At 38.0% G+C, this 16,403-nt stretch overlaps 1 protein-coding gene across 2 annotated transcripts in view; it reads right to left on the bottom strand.

The window, feature by feature from the left end:
- Positions 1-468: 468 nt before the first annotated feature.
- LOC125451693 (copine-3-like) overlaps positions 469-16,403 on the bottom strand; it is an 82,447-nt gene continuing 66,512 nt past the window's right edge. The window contains exons 11-15 of one of the 2 annotated variants that reach the window (XM_059646117.1): positions 13,623-13,677; positions 13,484-13,535; positions 11,445-11,578; positions 7,681-7,917; positions 469-2,689 (exon numbers count right to left, since the gene is read on the bottom strand). In XM_059646117.1, coding sequence (XP_059502100.1) covers positions 2,582-2,689; positions 7,681-7,917; positions 11,445-11,578; positions 13,484-13,535; positions 13,623-13,677 — 586 coding nt within the window. In that variant the 3' untranslated portion in view covers positions 469-2,581. The remainder of the gene's footprint in view (positions 2,690-7,680; positions 7,918-11,444; positions 11,579-13,483; positions 13,536-13,622; positions 13,678-16,403) is intronic. The other variant, XM_048529184.2, reaches the window with a different exon arrangement.

Raw genomic sequence — 16,403 nt, 5'->3', positions numbered from 1 at the left:
GCACCACCCCATACAGAAGGATCTCCAAGTGTTTATCCCTTTCTCTGCTGGGACAGATGTTGCAAGCTGTGCATCACTGGAATAATAGTAGTTGACTGGGTGCACAACTGCCTTTTAAAGATGGCACCAATGCCAGCGTTATTCCAGCAAGTATTTCCACCTATGATGAGTGGGAGACCATAGGGTGTGGCAGGTAGTTAATGAAGTGAGTTTTGGATAATAATGAGAGAAAATCTGCGAGGTCCTGTGAAGACAGCTCCTCCATGAAACTCGAAAATGGCACTTTATTAAAATATAGCCCCGTGGGTCTGAAAATCTCCAGAAACCTCACATACAAAATGATTGAACTTAATGCATAATATTAAATACTGATGTTACCAATCAAATTCCAGAGGTCATGTCACACATTTAATTACAAAATGAATCAACTTATATTGAAGGAGTAGGTACATCAACGGAAACAGTAATAAGAACCTTCCTGTCTACAATTAATGTGACAGGAAATCAAAGAGAAACACTCTCAAAATTACAAGCAAGTTTCAATTAAATAAAGAGTAACCCACAACTGTAGTTTACGGACTGGAAGAGTTTATTGAAGAGATGTTCAGGAATTGTTGAACACTATTAATTTTTCATGCGTTTTAATTTTGCGGTTAAATAGTAATGCATACACAACAGCAGTACAAATGACTCACTTACAAGATCCTTTCAAGAAGGGAGCAGTGGGATCTGATTAGGATAAATCCAGCACCGAACACAAATATAGCTTAGCAAATGGGGAAATTGACTTAATGATATAAAAACAACAAAAGTTGAGAGAAATATAGTTCATCTTAAAACTAAAACTGAAAATGCCTGAAATGATCAGTACATTTTTTGATATCTAGAAAGGAAAACATAACTCTTCAGGCCTAGTGAAGATATTGGGAGGAATTACAGTCTTGATCTTTCTGGATGCTGTAATATTAATTTTTATATTATTGAGCCATCGATCAGGCTTATAGTGTGGGTATAACTCAACTACAACAGTCACCATCTAAATGACATGAATGGCACCATAACATATTGGCTTTACGCCCAGCAAAGCGTTATGCCAGAACCAGAGGGCAGGGTACATTTCAAAAATGTCCTGTTCCACAAAGCAAAGAAAAAAAAAATAAGAATGCTGTCTTCAAATCTCTGAAGCAGTCCTTTTCTATCCCCTACATTTCTATTACTAAATTTCCACTTTTGTTCCAAAGTCAGGGATTAAATTTGACTGGGTGTCATATCTTTCTAGAAAGCTTGATGATGTGACCCCACCTCTCCAGGTTTGGTCCTGAATGTCTAAGCTTGCGCACACACACACAAATCTTGTTACATTGTTAAATTCAAGACCAATCCTTTACACAAGGCTCTTTACCTGTTCCATAGATATCCACTTTAATATTAATAGTCTTTGTCCATGGCCCCACAAATATCCACCATCTTTCTGTTTTTTGTCTTGATTTTAATCAGTTATCCAGCATGTGTTTTTAAAAGTTAAAAGACTAACACAGAACTTAAATGTTAAGAACTGATTTTAAAACTGCCAATGAATATGACCAATTATAACTCAAACTGCAACACATCAGCAACTTTAAAACTGCATCATATACAAGACAAGGTGGTAGTGGTGTGCTGGTATGGCCTCTGGACCAGTAATTCAGAACACCCATACTCTGTGACCATGACTTCCAATTTCACCATAGCAGATGGTGGAATTTAAATTTAAATAATAAGCCTGGAATTGGAAGTGCACTATGAAGCAATTAATGATTTAGAAAACCCATCCTGTTCACTCATGTCCATTGGGGAAGGATATCTGCCTGCATTAGTGATTCCTGGCAATGTGGGTGATGCTGAATTACTGTCTGAAACACCCTAGCAAGAATCTCATTTTAAGGACAATTAGGGATAAACACATCCAAAACCCATAAAAGAATTAGAAGAAATAAATCATGGGTTGGATACAACTGTCTACATTATGATTAGCTTTACTTCCATTATATCTTCAGTTATTAAACCTAAAAAGTGTAAAGCTTGTTGTAAAACACAATTACATGATGCTATAATATGATGGTGATATGCAACAAATCTCAAATTTTCAAATTAAACAAGTGAAACTGCTGTACGCTTTGGTGCCAGATACAGGCATATAATCCAAAAATCCAAAAGTTGAATTATCATTCAAAACAACAGTATAAAAATTGTAAAAGGTATTAGAGGCTGACCAAAAAAAATGCTTTTTTAAGCATTACTAAAAATGTTGTCAAAAACAATAAACAATTTTACAAAGACAGCAACTAGTAAGTGATTATGATACAATGGTTTGACCTCGCTGACTTAAGTGGATTATTTCAACTATATGCAACAAAAAAGTTGCCTTAAAATTTACATACAAAATATTTATAATCCAATGAGCTGTTTTAAATAATTTTAAAACTATGAAAAATTTCATAGCGTTTATTAATCCATACATTTTGAGATTTATTTTGAAGAAAAAAGTACCACTTTATTTGATATCGTGTATTACCATCACATAGCTGTCATTTTAAAGTACTTAAGGATTTGGTTCATTCGGAGGACGAAGTTTACGTGTGTTGAAGTAGCACACCACTTGCTGAGGCAATTCAGCGAGGACACTTTGTGCAAGAGCTTCTTTTGTTGCCTGTAGAGATATAAATGTTCGTCTAATTAATATAAACAAATCAATTTAACTTGAAATCTAACAATTGTTTCTGAAATTTAAATAAAAATGCCACATCTCAAAAATATATCAAACGCATGTAGAGATTCAAATAATCTCTACATTTTATAAATGTAGAAGGGGAAAATTTCCTAGTAATTAAAGCCCAAGACAGAATATGTTCTTGAGAAGAGTCAGCACATTCCTGCCAATAGCTCAATAGTACTTCCGGCAAATTTGCATTCATAATTAAAATTGTGTAACCACAAAGGAAGAACTACAAAAAAGGTACAAATAAGTCAGGTAAACTAAAGCACATTGTTGTTAATAACTTTTGTTATAGAACAGAAGGTAAAATAGTCACAGCAAATAAAACTGAACTTAGGATGGAGGAGGCTACCACCTACTGGTCAGGCCACTGTATTATAATGATGCAAGTCATGAGTCAATTCCAGTAATACTCATCAGTAAAACAGATACTCCAAATCTGACAAACGTCGCTTTATAATTTGGTTAAAATGCATCGGTGAGAGAGGATTCCAATAATACATGAAAATAGAGTACAGAGTTAAGAGTTTGTGGGTAACTCCTGCAAAGATGTAAAGAGTTACTTGGCCATAATGAAGCACTTATAAAAGTTAGATAACAACGCTTTGGATTCTACAGAAAATCTAAACTAGACTTACCAGTTTTTTTTGGCAGGACAGTGCAACTTTTAGAATAAAAGTGGATGCAAAAAATAAGACCATTCAATAAAAGGTCCAAAGAAAAGTTCCCAAGTGTGATGCTCACAGTGCCGATTTTAAGTTACACAAAATCTCAATCTTACTACCATGTGATTATGGATACAGAATTGGACTGTTTTTGAGGTCTGTATTGGTGGATGGCTAAAGAGGCTAAGCTGATGCACTAATAATCCTTGGTACTTTAAAGGAAGGCAAGGCATTTTAGGACTGAGATGAGGAGTGGGATCAAAGGATTAGATGGTTCTTCTGATATGCTTAATTTGGTTTACTCTATAGTGAGACAAGTATTAACACGGAAAAAAAGTCAAGCATCCAGATATTATTGTTTTGCAATGAGTACATATACTTAAATGAATAAAAAAAACTTTGTGAACATGGAAACAGGCAATCAAATCACTTCACAACTCATTTTCCTATTTTATTCAATAGTTGCAAACTAATCAAAAATTGTAGTTTTCTCCTCGAACTTTCTTTCCAAATGGGTACAATGCAGTTACTCTTCTTATAGGATTGAACTAGAAGGAGTACTTAAATTGAATTTCATGTCCATCAGGTCACAGTGAATTTAACTACCCAAAATAGAGATTTAGAAATTGTAATAATCTCAAGAATTTATTAGAAATGGGAATATTGATAAATTATAAAGAAAAACACAAAACCTGCAGTGCATAAAGCATATGGTGATTAATAGAAAGCATATGGTGATTAATAGAAAGCTGCTTACTTCAGTAATGACAATGACAATAATGGTACTTGTTGTTATTTATACATAAATAGCTAATGTGGAAGCAGAATCTTACACTAAGACATGGTTAAAAATACAGATGTTGCTTTCCAATTTGTGCCACTCCAATATGAACTGCATGGAAATGGACAGCTCGTTAACTGCTTCACCGTGGAAATGTATTGAAAGTATGAAAGTTGTTTTACTTACCAGTAGGTGATCAATTAAAATTAAACTAGCCACAGAAAATTATATACTAGCAATTCTACTCAAATTGCCATTTAATGACATGGGTTAACAATGGCTCTAGCACTAAAAATAAATCAGGAAGCACAGAATCTTATTCTTTCAAGGTAGAGTTTCAGCTTTTCAATAGAACTGGTGATCTGGGCAGACGTTCTGAAGAAATTAATTTAATTCTTCGAAATAATATTTCAGGTTTCCATTCCAACCTATCTGCATGGTCACAAAGAAATTGTTTTACAAAATACAAAGTTGGACATTGGTTTTGCAACATGATTCTTTTTCCCCCATTTTTTACATTCAAAAAATTCTTGATACACTATTTTGCTGCTGCTAAGTGTATTTTTAATATAGGTTTATCATAAATAATATAAATCAAAAGAACTGTGGTTGCCAGAAATCTGACAAAAAAAAATCAGAAACTGAAGAAACTTACCAGGTCTGATGGCATCTGTGGAGAGAAAACAGTTCTGAAGAAGAGTCACAGGGCTTGAAACATTTGCTTGTGTTTTCCCTCCATAGATACTTTCAGATCTGCTGAGTTTCTCCAGCAATTTACACTAGGGTTTATCATAAAGGCAAGGACTTTCAATAAATGCCTGGTACATCAGCTATATGTAATTCAATTGTAAACTAAAAAGTGTAGAGGTCCATTTACTAGCTTTATTACTATACAATACAAGGTATCGACTTAATCTTCAAATTCCTCTAAGTCCCACAGATACAGTCAGTTAATGGAAACTTGTTGAGCTGATTCATTCAATTTAGGGTTTGTGGAGATTAGTTCATGGGGTAGCTTTCACAGCAAAGATTTTTAAAAATTGATACAATCCATTACTGAAACTCCCTTTACAATGGACATGCTAAAAATTTCTTGACACTGAACATTACAGAATCCCAAGTGCTGAGTGTCAAAAGCATTTTTGTTTATTTTTTCTTACTCTCCGAAGCTAATATTTCATATTCCTCCATTTCACTTTCTGTATCTGACTTGACATTAAACTCATTTGTTCTAATTTACCCTTATAACGAAGTTATCTATAAAGTACTGATAGCAGAGACATGGATGACTTACTCCAAGAGTTCCATGCAGTGTTTGTGTTCCATAAAAGCTTCCTCACACCTATCATCTAATCCCATCAACACTTCCTTGTATTCTCCCTCATCGGTGCGGCCAGGTGGCCAGCAGCAGCAGTATTTACAAGAATTGGTTAAGAGTTACAATCGAGCATGTTGGAAATTTTGACGAAGCTAGTATAAACTCTGGCCTCAGTTAAAACTGCAGCCAGGAAACGGCATGACCTGCAATTTCCTGTGTTGACCAAATAAAACAGGTGTCACGTGGCCAGTTAAACAGACTGGCATTTTACTATCTTCTATGGAGAATGGAATGTGACTTTAATTTTTGGGAATTTTTTTGACCAGCAAGACTTCATTGGCTGGGATCAAACAAACAATGCGATCAGGCTTTGATCAATTCATTTGCTGAGTGCCAGAAAACTTTCTGGAAAAGGAGCACATTTTGAAGTAAGTTAGTAGAAAAGAAGAATTTTTTTTCTGGAGAAGCCTTCAGGCCCACATTTGAGAAATACATGCCCTAAAGTTATCCTCAGAAGAACAGAGCCATGAGGTGTGATCTACAGAGAGCAAAGTTGGCCACTTCACTCAAATTGAGACAGTATTTGATCCAAGATAACAAAGTGTGGAGCTGGATGAGCACAGCAGGCCAAGAAGGATCTTAGGAGCACAAAAGCTTTTGTCTGGAGGGAGGAGGGCAACTGCTTCAGGTCAGGCATGCCTCTCTGATACAGTATTTGATCCAAGATGAACTTTGAGTTGAAGTTAGAGTTGGGATTAAATATGAATTAAGTAAAGTGAATTTAAATAAAGTGAGTTAAAGTTGAAGTTAAGTTAAACTATGGGAAACGTAAATATTGCAATGATGCATGTTTTACACTTAAACAGTTTAAATAAAAGGGCTGTTTAATTTTTCTATGTCTGTTCCCTGTCTTTGTCTGTCATACAAGAGGTAAGAATACCTTGGGTAAAAGTTTGAGTCTTCCTTTTCAGGCAATATCAGTTTATTAAGATCTTAAATATGTCCAAACTATTTCCTGTAATTTCTTACCATTTCAAGTTCTACATGCTTAGCACCATCTCAGTAAAGTGGTGTGCGCTAAACTCCCTGTTGCATTTATTAATGAAAGTTTATATTCATGGCTCTTAGTTTTGATCTTGCCTACAAGCAGAACAATTTCTCTATGCACACCCCTTCAATACCTGTCATAATCTCAAAAGGCCCGTTTCAGACCACAACTGAGTCTCTCTGCCCTTCAATGGCAATATTTGCCCGTTTATCTTGAGCTCACACCAGGAACTCCATGGCAAAGTAAATTTGAATAGTCAAATGACATACCCCTGCTCCTAGATTTTTCACATTCTTATTCTGCTGAAACCATCATCATCTACATCTTGAGATTCCAATAATTTAACTCTTGATTATCCTCTCACTCCAAACCCACTGCAAAATTCTCCTGACCATATCTTAACTGGCTCCAAGTCCAGCAAAGTGTCACCTTGAACATTTTCAAACTTGTTTTCAAATCCTAACAAGACCTTGTCATGCCCTATCGTTGTAATCTTTTCCAATCCAGAAACCCTCCAAACTCTAATTTTATCCTTGCCAGATTTCACCTTGTTTCTCCATCAGTAGTTGTGCTGCCAATACCCGGAATTCTGAAATTCCCTCCTTTAGCATCTCTAGACACCTTCAATCTCAATTCCCCTGTACCTATATATCCTTATATGGGTGTGTCAAGTTTTGTTTGCTAACACTCCCATGAAGTGTTATGCACAATATTAAAGATACCGCATAAATACAAGTTATTCCTGATGTTGCACTTGACTTTAACTAAAGGACATCTCAAAGCAATGTAATCAGTCCAAAGACAATTCATTTTGATGAATTCTGGAGAGAGAGTTGTTTTTAAGATATTTATCTAAATATGCTTAGTTTACGAGAATTTGGACTTAGGGTTTGAACTGCAATCTGCAACAATGGAAACGGGCAGGATAGAAGCCAGTACAAGAAACATGGTAGCTAAATTGGAACTGGTAGATGAGATACATGTCAGTTAATCCAATAAGACAAACTGCATTTCTGCATAAATCTGTACATAAAGTCAGTTTTTACAATAAAAAAAACCATGAAATAAATTCTTCAGACAGTGATGCTACCATTGTAAATAAGTAAAACTTACATTGTGAAACTTCCTAAAAGGCACAAACTGGACGATATCTCGAATAGCTATTTCCCCAGTGGGTGATTTAAGAACACATTCATCACCATCCAAAAATTCCATGGCACTGAAATCTGCTCCACCAACACCAACAATGATGATAGACATCGGCAATTTGGCAGCATTGACAATGGCCTGTCTGGTGTCATCCAAATCTGTAATCACTCCATCCGTGATGATCAGGAGGATGAAATATTGCTGTTCCAAGGAAAGAGAATAGCAGTTCATAATTTGCTATTCAATGTGCTGTAACTGCATTTTATACCAGGCACAGTAAGTACATATTTAATGGATACATAATTTATGTTATACATTAAATCTGCATTTATAATCCCACATGGCGATTAAAATCATGGCTGAAGTTTTTAAACTTGAAGATAAAGGGATGTTAGAAATATTAAAAGCATTCAGCAGATTAGTATGAATATTTATGATGACTAATATTTTAAAATACTTCATTTCTAATATAAATTGCAAACAATTTTCAAAACAGCTGAAATTAAAAGAAGGGCGATTCTCTTCTGCAATTCCAAACAAAAATTAGGTGATACTGCTGCACTGAATGTGGGAAAATTCAGGGACAGGCACCAATACCTTGTGGTGCTGACTGGGATTGTCATCCTTAACCTCTATAGGGGCTGCTGCTGCTGCTTCCCTACTCCCAGTATGCAAATGAACTGACTTTACCCCAGACTGTCATCCTTTCCACTCATTGCCACTTTCTGGGCTTGAGGTTGAAGGTGACAACACATCATTAGAAACAATAAGGACTCCCTTTTTGTAGCTTCTTCCTTCCAGTTTGCTCTTAATATCCACCCTCGGCTTTACCCTCAGCCAAAGTCAAAGTCAGAGAGTTATAGAGTAATGCAGCATGGAAACAGGCCCTTCAACCCAAACTGGTCCATGCTGACCATGGTGCCCACTCAGTTAGTTCCAATTGCTCGCATTTGATCAATATCCCTCTAAACCACTTCCATCCAAGTACCTATCCAAATGTTTTTTTTAAAATGTTGCTGTTGTACCTACTTCAACTTCTTTCTCCGACAGCCCATTCCATATATGCACCACTCTCAGTGTGAAGAAGTTACCCCTCAGGTCCTTCTTAAATCATCCCCCCACCCCCCACCTTAAACCTATGCCCTCTAGTTTTCAATTCCCCATCCCTGGGAAAAGGACTATATTCATTCATCCCATCTATTCCCCTCATGATTTTGTACACCTTGAAGAGGTCACCCCTCATTCTGCTATGTTCCAAGGAATAAAGTCCCATGCTGGCCGACCTCTCCCTATAACTCAGGCCTACTAGTCCTGGTAACATCCTCTTAAACCTTCTTTGCACATTTTTCAGTTTAACTATATCTTTCCAATAACAGGGCGACCAAAACAATACACAATATTCCAAGGCAGCCTCACCAACAACTTATACAACTGTAATGTAACGTCCCAACTCCCATACTCAGTGCCTCAACCAACAGAGGGCAGCATGCCAAATGCCTTCTTCACCACCCTGTCACCTGCGTTGCCATTTTCAATGAACTATGTATTTGTACTCCTAGGTCCTTCTGTTACACAACAATCCTCAGGACCTTACCATTTACTGTATAAGTACTACCTTGGTTTGACTTTCCAAAGTGCAATACCTCACATTTATCTGTATTGAATTGCATTTGCCAATCCTCAGAACATTTCCCCATCTGATAAAGATCCTTCTTTAATGTTTGATAACCTTCTTTGCTATCAACAATACCTCGTAATTTTCTATCATCTGCAAACTTACTGATCATGCCTTGTACATTCAAATGCAGGTCATTTATATAAATAACAAATAACAAAGGTCCCAGCACTGACCCCTGTGGCACATCAGTAGTCACAGTTCTCCAGCCCGAGAAACAACCTTTAACCATCACCCTCTGCTTCCTACCATCAGGCTAGTTTTGAATCCAATTAGCTAGCTCTCTCTCTAGATCCCATGCAACCTAACCTTTGCGACTAGCTTGTAGTGTGGGACCTTGTCTAAGGTATTACTGAAGTCCATTTAGACAACACCCACTGCCCTATCTTCATCCATCCCCTTGATCACTTCTTCAAAAAACTTTTAAAAGATTTTTCAGACGTGACTTCCCACATACAAATCCATCATAGCTATCCCTGTTCAGACGTGAAATATCCAAATGTTGGTTGATCCTGTCCTTCAGTATCCTCTCCAATAGCTTGCCTACCACTGATGTCAGGCTGACTGGCCTGTAGTTCCCCGGCTTCTCTTTGCTCCCTTTTTTAAACAATGGAATAACATTACCCATCCTCCAGTCTTCCAGAATGTCACCAGTGGCTAAAAAAATGAAGCAAAAATCTCTGCAAGGGCCCCTGCAATTTCGTACCTAGCCTCCCACAATATCCGAGGATGGACTTGATCAGGTCCAGAGGATTTATCCACCTTAATGTGCTTTAAGGTTGCAAATATGTCCTCTCTGGTAATGCGTCTGTGGTTCAAAACATCCCCACGTTTCCCGCATTTCCTCAGCATCCATAAACACCGAGGTGAAATATTTATAAACCCGAGGCTCAACACAGAGATGGTCATGCTGCTCTTTAACAGGAACCTATTCGCTCCCTAGCCACCTCTTTACTCTTAATATAGCCATAAAACCTTTTGGCATCATCTTTAACCTTATCTGTCACATCCATCTCATACCCTCTTTTTGCTTTTCTGATTTCCTTCTTAAGTGTGCTCCTACACTTTTTAAATCGTCATCTAGGGATTCAACTGAGCCCAAAAGCTTAAAGTCTTCAGTGGGTGCCTGGCTTCTGACCTTTAGAGAGCTTATGCCCCTTTTAAAAGGTCTTTCACTGTAAAAAATTCCTTCTTTGCAGTAAAGTGTTCTGTTATAATAGCTAGCAGGCTGTCACGTAAATGCAACAGCTCCCACTTCAAGAAATAGATCAAAATTGGGAGATCAAATCAAGCCTGATGGAACCACTGACTCAGAGGAGAATTCACCTCAAACTGTCTTGCTCATATGTAGTTCTCTGCTAATGTTAGACTATTCATTCGTGAAGAATAGCTTCACATGAGAAATGAACCCTGTAGCCCTTCAATCAGCCTCAGGCAGTAGAGGAAGATGGAAATTAGACTTCAGGGATTCCATGCCATTATTTATTTTTCTCCTTCTCTCAATGCATATTGGCATTGAAGCCCTGTACACTACTCAATACTAACCCACATGGCAATATTTTTTGACAGTAATCAAAAACACTCAATTTGACCATTATTGGTATTAGTTGTCTGATTTGATTTTGGTTAGGTAGTGTTAGTACTTGTGAAAGTGAAAATCTCTAACTCCAGTAAGACACTGCTTTGTTTCTTCAATTCAAACTGACTAGGAGATTCCAACTTAGCCTTCTGTGCTCTCGTGAATGCTAGACTTTTAACCTTTCCATTTGCAACAACATGGCATCCATGGCAGTCATCATCATCACTGTGTCAATCTACAATGCATTTTCTTTACTCCCAGTTTAAATACTTAACATGGCACACAGTAATATTTTGGAGCTTCAATTTTTGCCAGACACTGCATAAAGTTAGCACTACTTCATATGGAATGTAACAGCTTGGTGCAATATAACGTAATATTTTAAAACTAAAATACTTCATTACTGCAACAGAGTAACCTTCTTGAGGCACTTTACAGAGAAATGTCCCAAACGTAAAATGTAAAAATACTCACTGAAGCTATTGCCTGCTGTGCTGCTGCTGCAGCAAATCTTGCCACATGATTTATTATCGGCGAGAAGTTTGTAGGCCCATGGAGCTTGACTTGAGGCAGACAGTTTCGGTAGGCATCTACTATTCCCTCCACTCCTAACAAATGCAGACATTTGGAAATTTCAAAGAAAGAACACTTACAGTCATTCCAGTAACTAGTTTTGCAGAACAACAGATGAAATGGATTCCTGCTTTGCTGTTTCGCAAATCACCTGTTACAGAATGATGTACCATTTGGAATAATGCTAGGAAAGAACTGTCTGCATTTATATATCAAGCTATTCAAAAATACTTTGCCACCTAGCTCACCTATCCACTGGTCGCAAGCAATTTAGTTCCTTTCGTTAAAAAAAATTCAACAAACAACCCCTGCCTCCTACTGTTGCCCTAATGTCAGAGTAAATGGAGACAGCCCCTGCTGGATGGCAGTAGGGAAGCCAACTACTTTTCTTATTAGCCAGGAAGGCACCCAACCAGGCAGATGAAGAATTGATGCCCTCAATTTAGCACTTAAGTGCCTTAATCGCAAGCAAAACAAGAACATCCAAAATGGACCTAATTGCATAAGTGGGAAGGAAGGTAGTATCTCTCTATGGCAACTCAACCAATTATTTGCCCTTCTCTTCTCCTCCAGAGAGAAGGAAATTGTACCCTAAAATTGATATGTTGGGCTTGATGACCAAAACATGGGAAAAGATATGGAATTTAAGGAGGATATTAAATGAAGAATTTGTAGAAGTGGAATCATGTCACATAATGAACTGACGTTTTACAACCTAATCGTCCAAGACTGAAAATACAAGATCGATCATCGCCTATTGAAATGAACAAAGCAAGTGGGGAAACTGGCCTATTGGAAACATTGTTTGCATAAGGTTAAATTTTGGTGACCTTAATAGTAGGAGTCACAATTTTTTTTTAATTAAAATCACAGAATATTGGCATTGCAGATAAAGCCTATATTTACTGCTGATTCATTATTGCCTTAGAGAAGATTTAAACACTACAGTTCAAAATTTTCAATCTGGATGTCTCTTCTGCAGTTCCATTGAGAGTATTAATTTCACATCATCTTCTTCAAAATGTACACCTATAAACTGCATCCTAAATATTCTGAAATAAGTCGCTGATAAGAAATTACTTTCAAAGAAATAAAGCCACTATTTGAATATTAACTGAAAATACTAAAGAAACTCAGCAGGTCTGGCAGCATCTTTGCAGAGTGAAGCAGAGTTCGATCTTTTTCAGAATTATATTTAGCAGTACTTCACCTGATTTTAGATCTCTTAGCATCAGGGCTTACAAGTTACAAACAGCAAATAGAACAGCATAATCACTATCATTTCAGAATACGTTATATTGATTAGCATATGATCATTTAAATAAAATCATGTCAACCGTTCTCAGGGCATTTAAATATATTTTAGATCTTTCAGTCTTGTGTACAGACTAAACAGTTTAAAGAATTATTATTTGATTAAAACTCATTTTGCTTAAAAAATAAAATCTGATATAACCTTTCACATAATGTAGAACTTGAATTTACAGTTAATCTTCTAAAGCTTTTGCAATATTTATGCCTTTCAATCATTGTTTAGATGTTATTTTGTTTTTGTCTGATCATTCCCACCCTAAGCAGACAATGTCAAATTGCAGTGCTACAAAATATCGCCACCTCACACAATAGTGTAAATAGTTCATTATGAAACAGGGGTGGCACATGGCTCAGTGATTAGCACCGGTTTCTTCCCACAGTCCAAACGATATGCAGGGTAGATGGACTGGACATGCGAAATTGCCCAGTGTCTAGGGATGTACAGGCTAGGTGGGTTAGCCATGGGAATGCAGCAGTACAGGGACTGGCAGGGAGGAGATGTCTGGGTGGGATGGTGTGGACTAGATTCCACAATGTAGGGATTCTATGAAAAAGTTTTGTTTTTCCATAACCACAATTTTAAAATAGGTTTATAGAAAGTAATAAAAAAAAAGGAAGTGCCATACCTGCACAGAATGGATTGGTAGGGTTGAAATTAAGTGGAAATTCATGTGATACCTGCAGGGGAAGAAAGGTAAAGCATAAATTGTACTCAAAATATAAAATCACACTTAAAATCTCTTTCATCAATTGCTGCATATTTACCTGCCAGTTAGGGGGTATTTGTGCACCAAATCCAAATGCCGGAAACAATTTGTCTCTTTTAAAAAAAAACAATTAAATTCAGAGATAATGGGAACTGCAGATGCTGGAGAATCCAAGATAACTAAGTGTGAAGCTGGATGAACACAGCAGGCCAAGCAGCATCTCAGGAGCACAAAAGCTGATGTTTCGGGCCTAGACCCTTCATCTGATGAAGGGTCTAGTCCCGAAACATCAGCTTTTGTGCTCCTGAGATGCTGCTTGGCCTGCTGTGTTCATCCAGCTTCACACAATTAAATTCAGAAACTGCCACTAAACAAAGAAGCAAAGAAAACAGATATAATCAACAAATTCCACAAAAAAATGCTGTAACAGCAAGTCTAGCAACCTATGTTCACAGGGGCAGCACGGTGGCTCAGTGGTTTAGCACTGCTGCCTCACAGCGCCAGAGGCCCCGGTTCAGTTCCGACATTGTGCAAACTGCACACAGACGAGCCCATTCTCCCCGTGTATGCGTGGGTTTCCTCCGGGTGCTGCAGTTTCCTCCCACAGTCCAAAGATGTGCAGGCTAGGTGAACTGGCCATGCTAAATTGCCCATGGTGTTCAGGGATGTGTAGATTAGGTGGGTTATAGGGGGATGGATCTAGGTGGGATGCTCTGAGGTTCGGTGTGGACTTGTTGGGCAAAAGGGCCCGTTGCCACATTGTAGGGATTTTAATTACTTACGTGATGACCACATGTACCCAGAATGCCTTATTGTATATGTTTATCACATTCAGGTCAGAGTGTAATTTTCTTGTCAAAGGTATAGTTTGTGCGCTAACCAGCTAGAACAGAGCTTCATTTTGGTAAAAGTTAAAATGTCTTCAGGCAATTCAATGGAAATCATAAAAAATAAGTTTGTCAAGGAATTGAGGGCCTCTGAATCTAACTCGAGTAGACAAGTGACACACACTGCTTCTTTTCAAAGAAAGTCTGGCAGGCCACAAGCCAGGCTGTGGTCCCAGCAAGCAAGAGCTGTTAGCCAATCAAAAAAAACTGGCAGTTCTTGAGCTCTGCAGTACCAATGAGAAAGTTGACAAATGTCCTCTTCCAGAGTCTATGGATCCAGCCATAGTTAAGGAGCCAGCAGAAAGGGTTGCAGGAACCCAGGTGCGGGACAAGGATACATCAGGGAGAGGGATTTCTGGAGGAAGGGGAATGGCTCTCAACAGATCCCTACTTTTTGATGTCAACATCCTTCAAACAAGTATTTGATTGAAAGATACCCCCACCAACGTGGCCAGTGGCCTGCATAGTTTGGCAGTGTTCACTATATGCTAACAGGTGAAGTTGTAGCTAGATTAATCCCCATGATTGGTCACGACAGGGCATCAATTGCCTACGGAAAGATCAACCGGAGGTGAGAAGGCAGCAGTTTCATGCATAACACCTACTTTCTTGCTTAATTAAACGCTCAGCCCGCCTCCAGGCTCACTGCCCGCAACAGCACGATTGCATTCAACATTCCTGCCCTCCAGAAAGGCTTTAAACTTTCAAGTCCCCAGGCCAATGGTACTGCTGACACCAGTCCAAATCACCTTCTAATTGATGCAGCCTTTACAGGAGCCTTCTATTGCACAAAACTAAAGTGACTGTTCAAATTAAATAGAATTAGATATAATACAGAAAGAACGAGAGATGTATGGGTGAGAAAATACAAAATAATGGTCATGCCGAAATTTATCTTGCTGCAGTTCTAGTTGTTCATCCCAATGGCAATGGAGAAGAACAATAAAACTTCTGGCCTTGCCAGATGTGCTTACATCCTGAAATTGAATTAAAAAGCATGCGCAATATTACCAATATGAAATGTCGAATGAAATGGCAGGAGATAACGTATCAATAATTAGTTTACAGATATCTAATCACATAGATCAATCCTGGAAGACTTTCATTTGAAAATTTGGAATGCCAAATGATTTTAAGATTTATCTTAAGGACTTGAGCTGGAATTTTCATTTTACCACCAGACTGAGCAGACCCACCTCCAGGTTTAAAAGAGGAATGTTTTGGAGGTAGTCCCCAAACCCCCACCATCAAAATCAAAAATGACAGGGTCAGGAGAAGTACTGAGGTGGACAGATTAGAAAGTTCACCTCAGTTGTCTGGTACTTCTTCATAATTGCAATAAAAGCAGTTTAGCCCTCTAGCCCTCACCCGTCAAGGCCCATATATCCCCATGGGTAGTCTTTATTACACATGCTTAGCTGAGACCCCAATTCAATGAAAGCATGACCATCAAGAGATTCTGTTTAGACAAGCGAACCAAATTGTTGGTTTTGCTTGATTTACATCTTGCATTGGTTGTAGCAAGCTGTTCTTTGTGATCTCTCTTGTGTCAAATGTTTGTGGACAAGGTTAAGATGGAGGAAATGCTTGAAGCCTTTTGATACTGTAGTAGTCTGCTTGACAATTTTATTGAGTTCCAAAGACGAATCATTCCAAGTTCGTAGTTTCTCTCTGTTTCTCTCTCTACTGCTTCACCTGGAAGGTGTGTTTGGGACACCAGACAATGAGGTGAGAGGTGGTGAACAGGCCACGTGGCATAGTGGAGTGAGCAAGTAATAAGGCTGATGGAGAAGTGGACCAATGTGTTATTGGATGGATCAGTCCTTGCAGCATACTGACAGTGAGGGGCAAAGGAAAATGTGTTTGATGGTGGCATCCTACTGGAGATGGCAGAAAATGGTGTTTTGAATAGGGACATCGATGGGTGAAAAGTAAGGATAAAGGGGAACCTT

Source organism: Stegostoma tigrinum, chromosome 5 (assembly GCF_030684315.1).
Source record: "Stegostoma tigrinum isolate sSteTig4 chromosome 5, sSteTig4.hap1, whole genome shotgun sequence".
NCBI lineage: Eukaryota > Metazoa > Chordata > Chondrichthyes > Orectolobiformes > Stegostomatidae > Stegostoma > Stegostoma tigrinum.
This window is presented reverse-complemented; position numbering and strand designations above follow the sequence as displayed.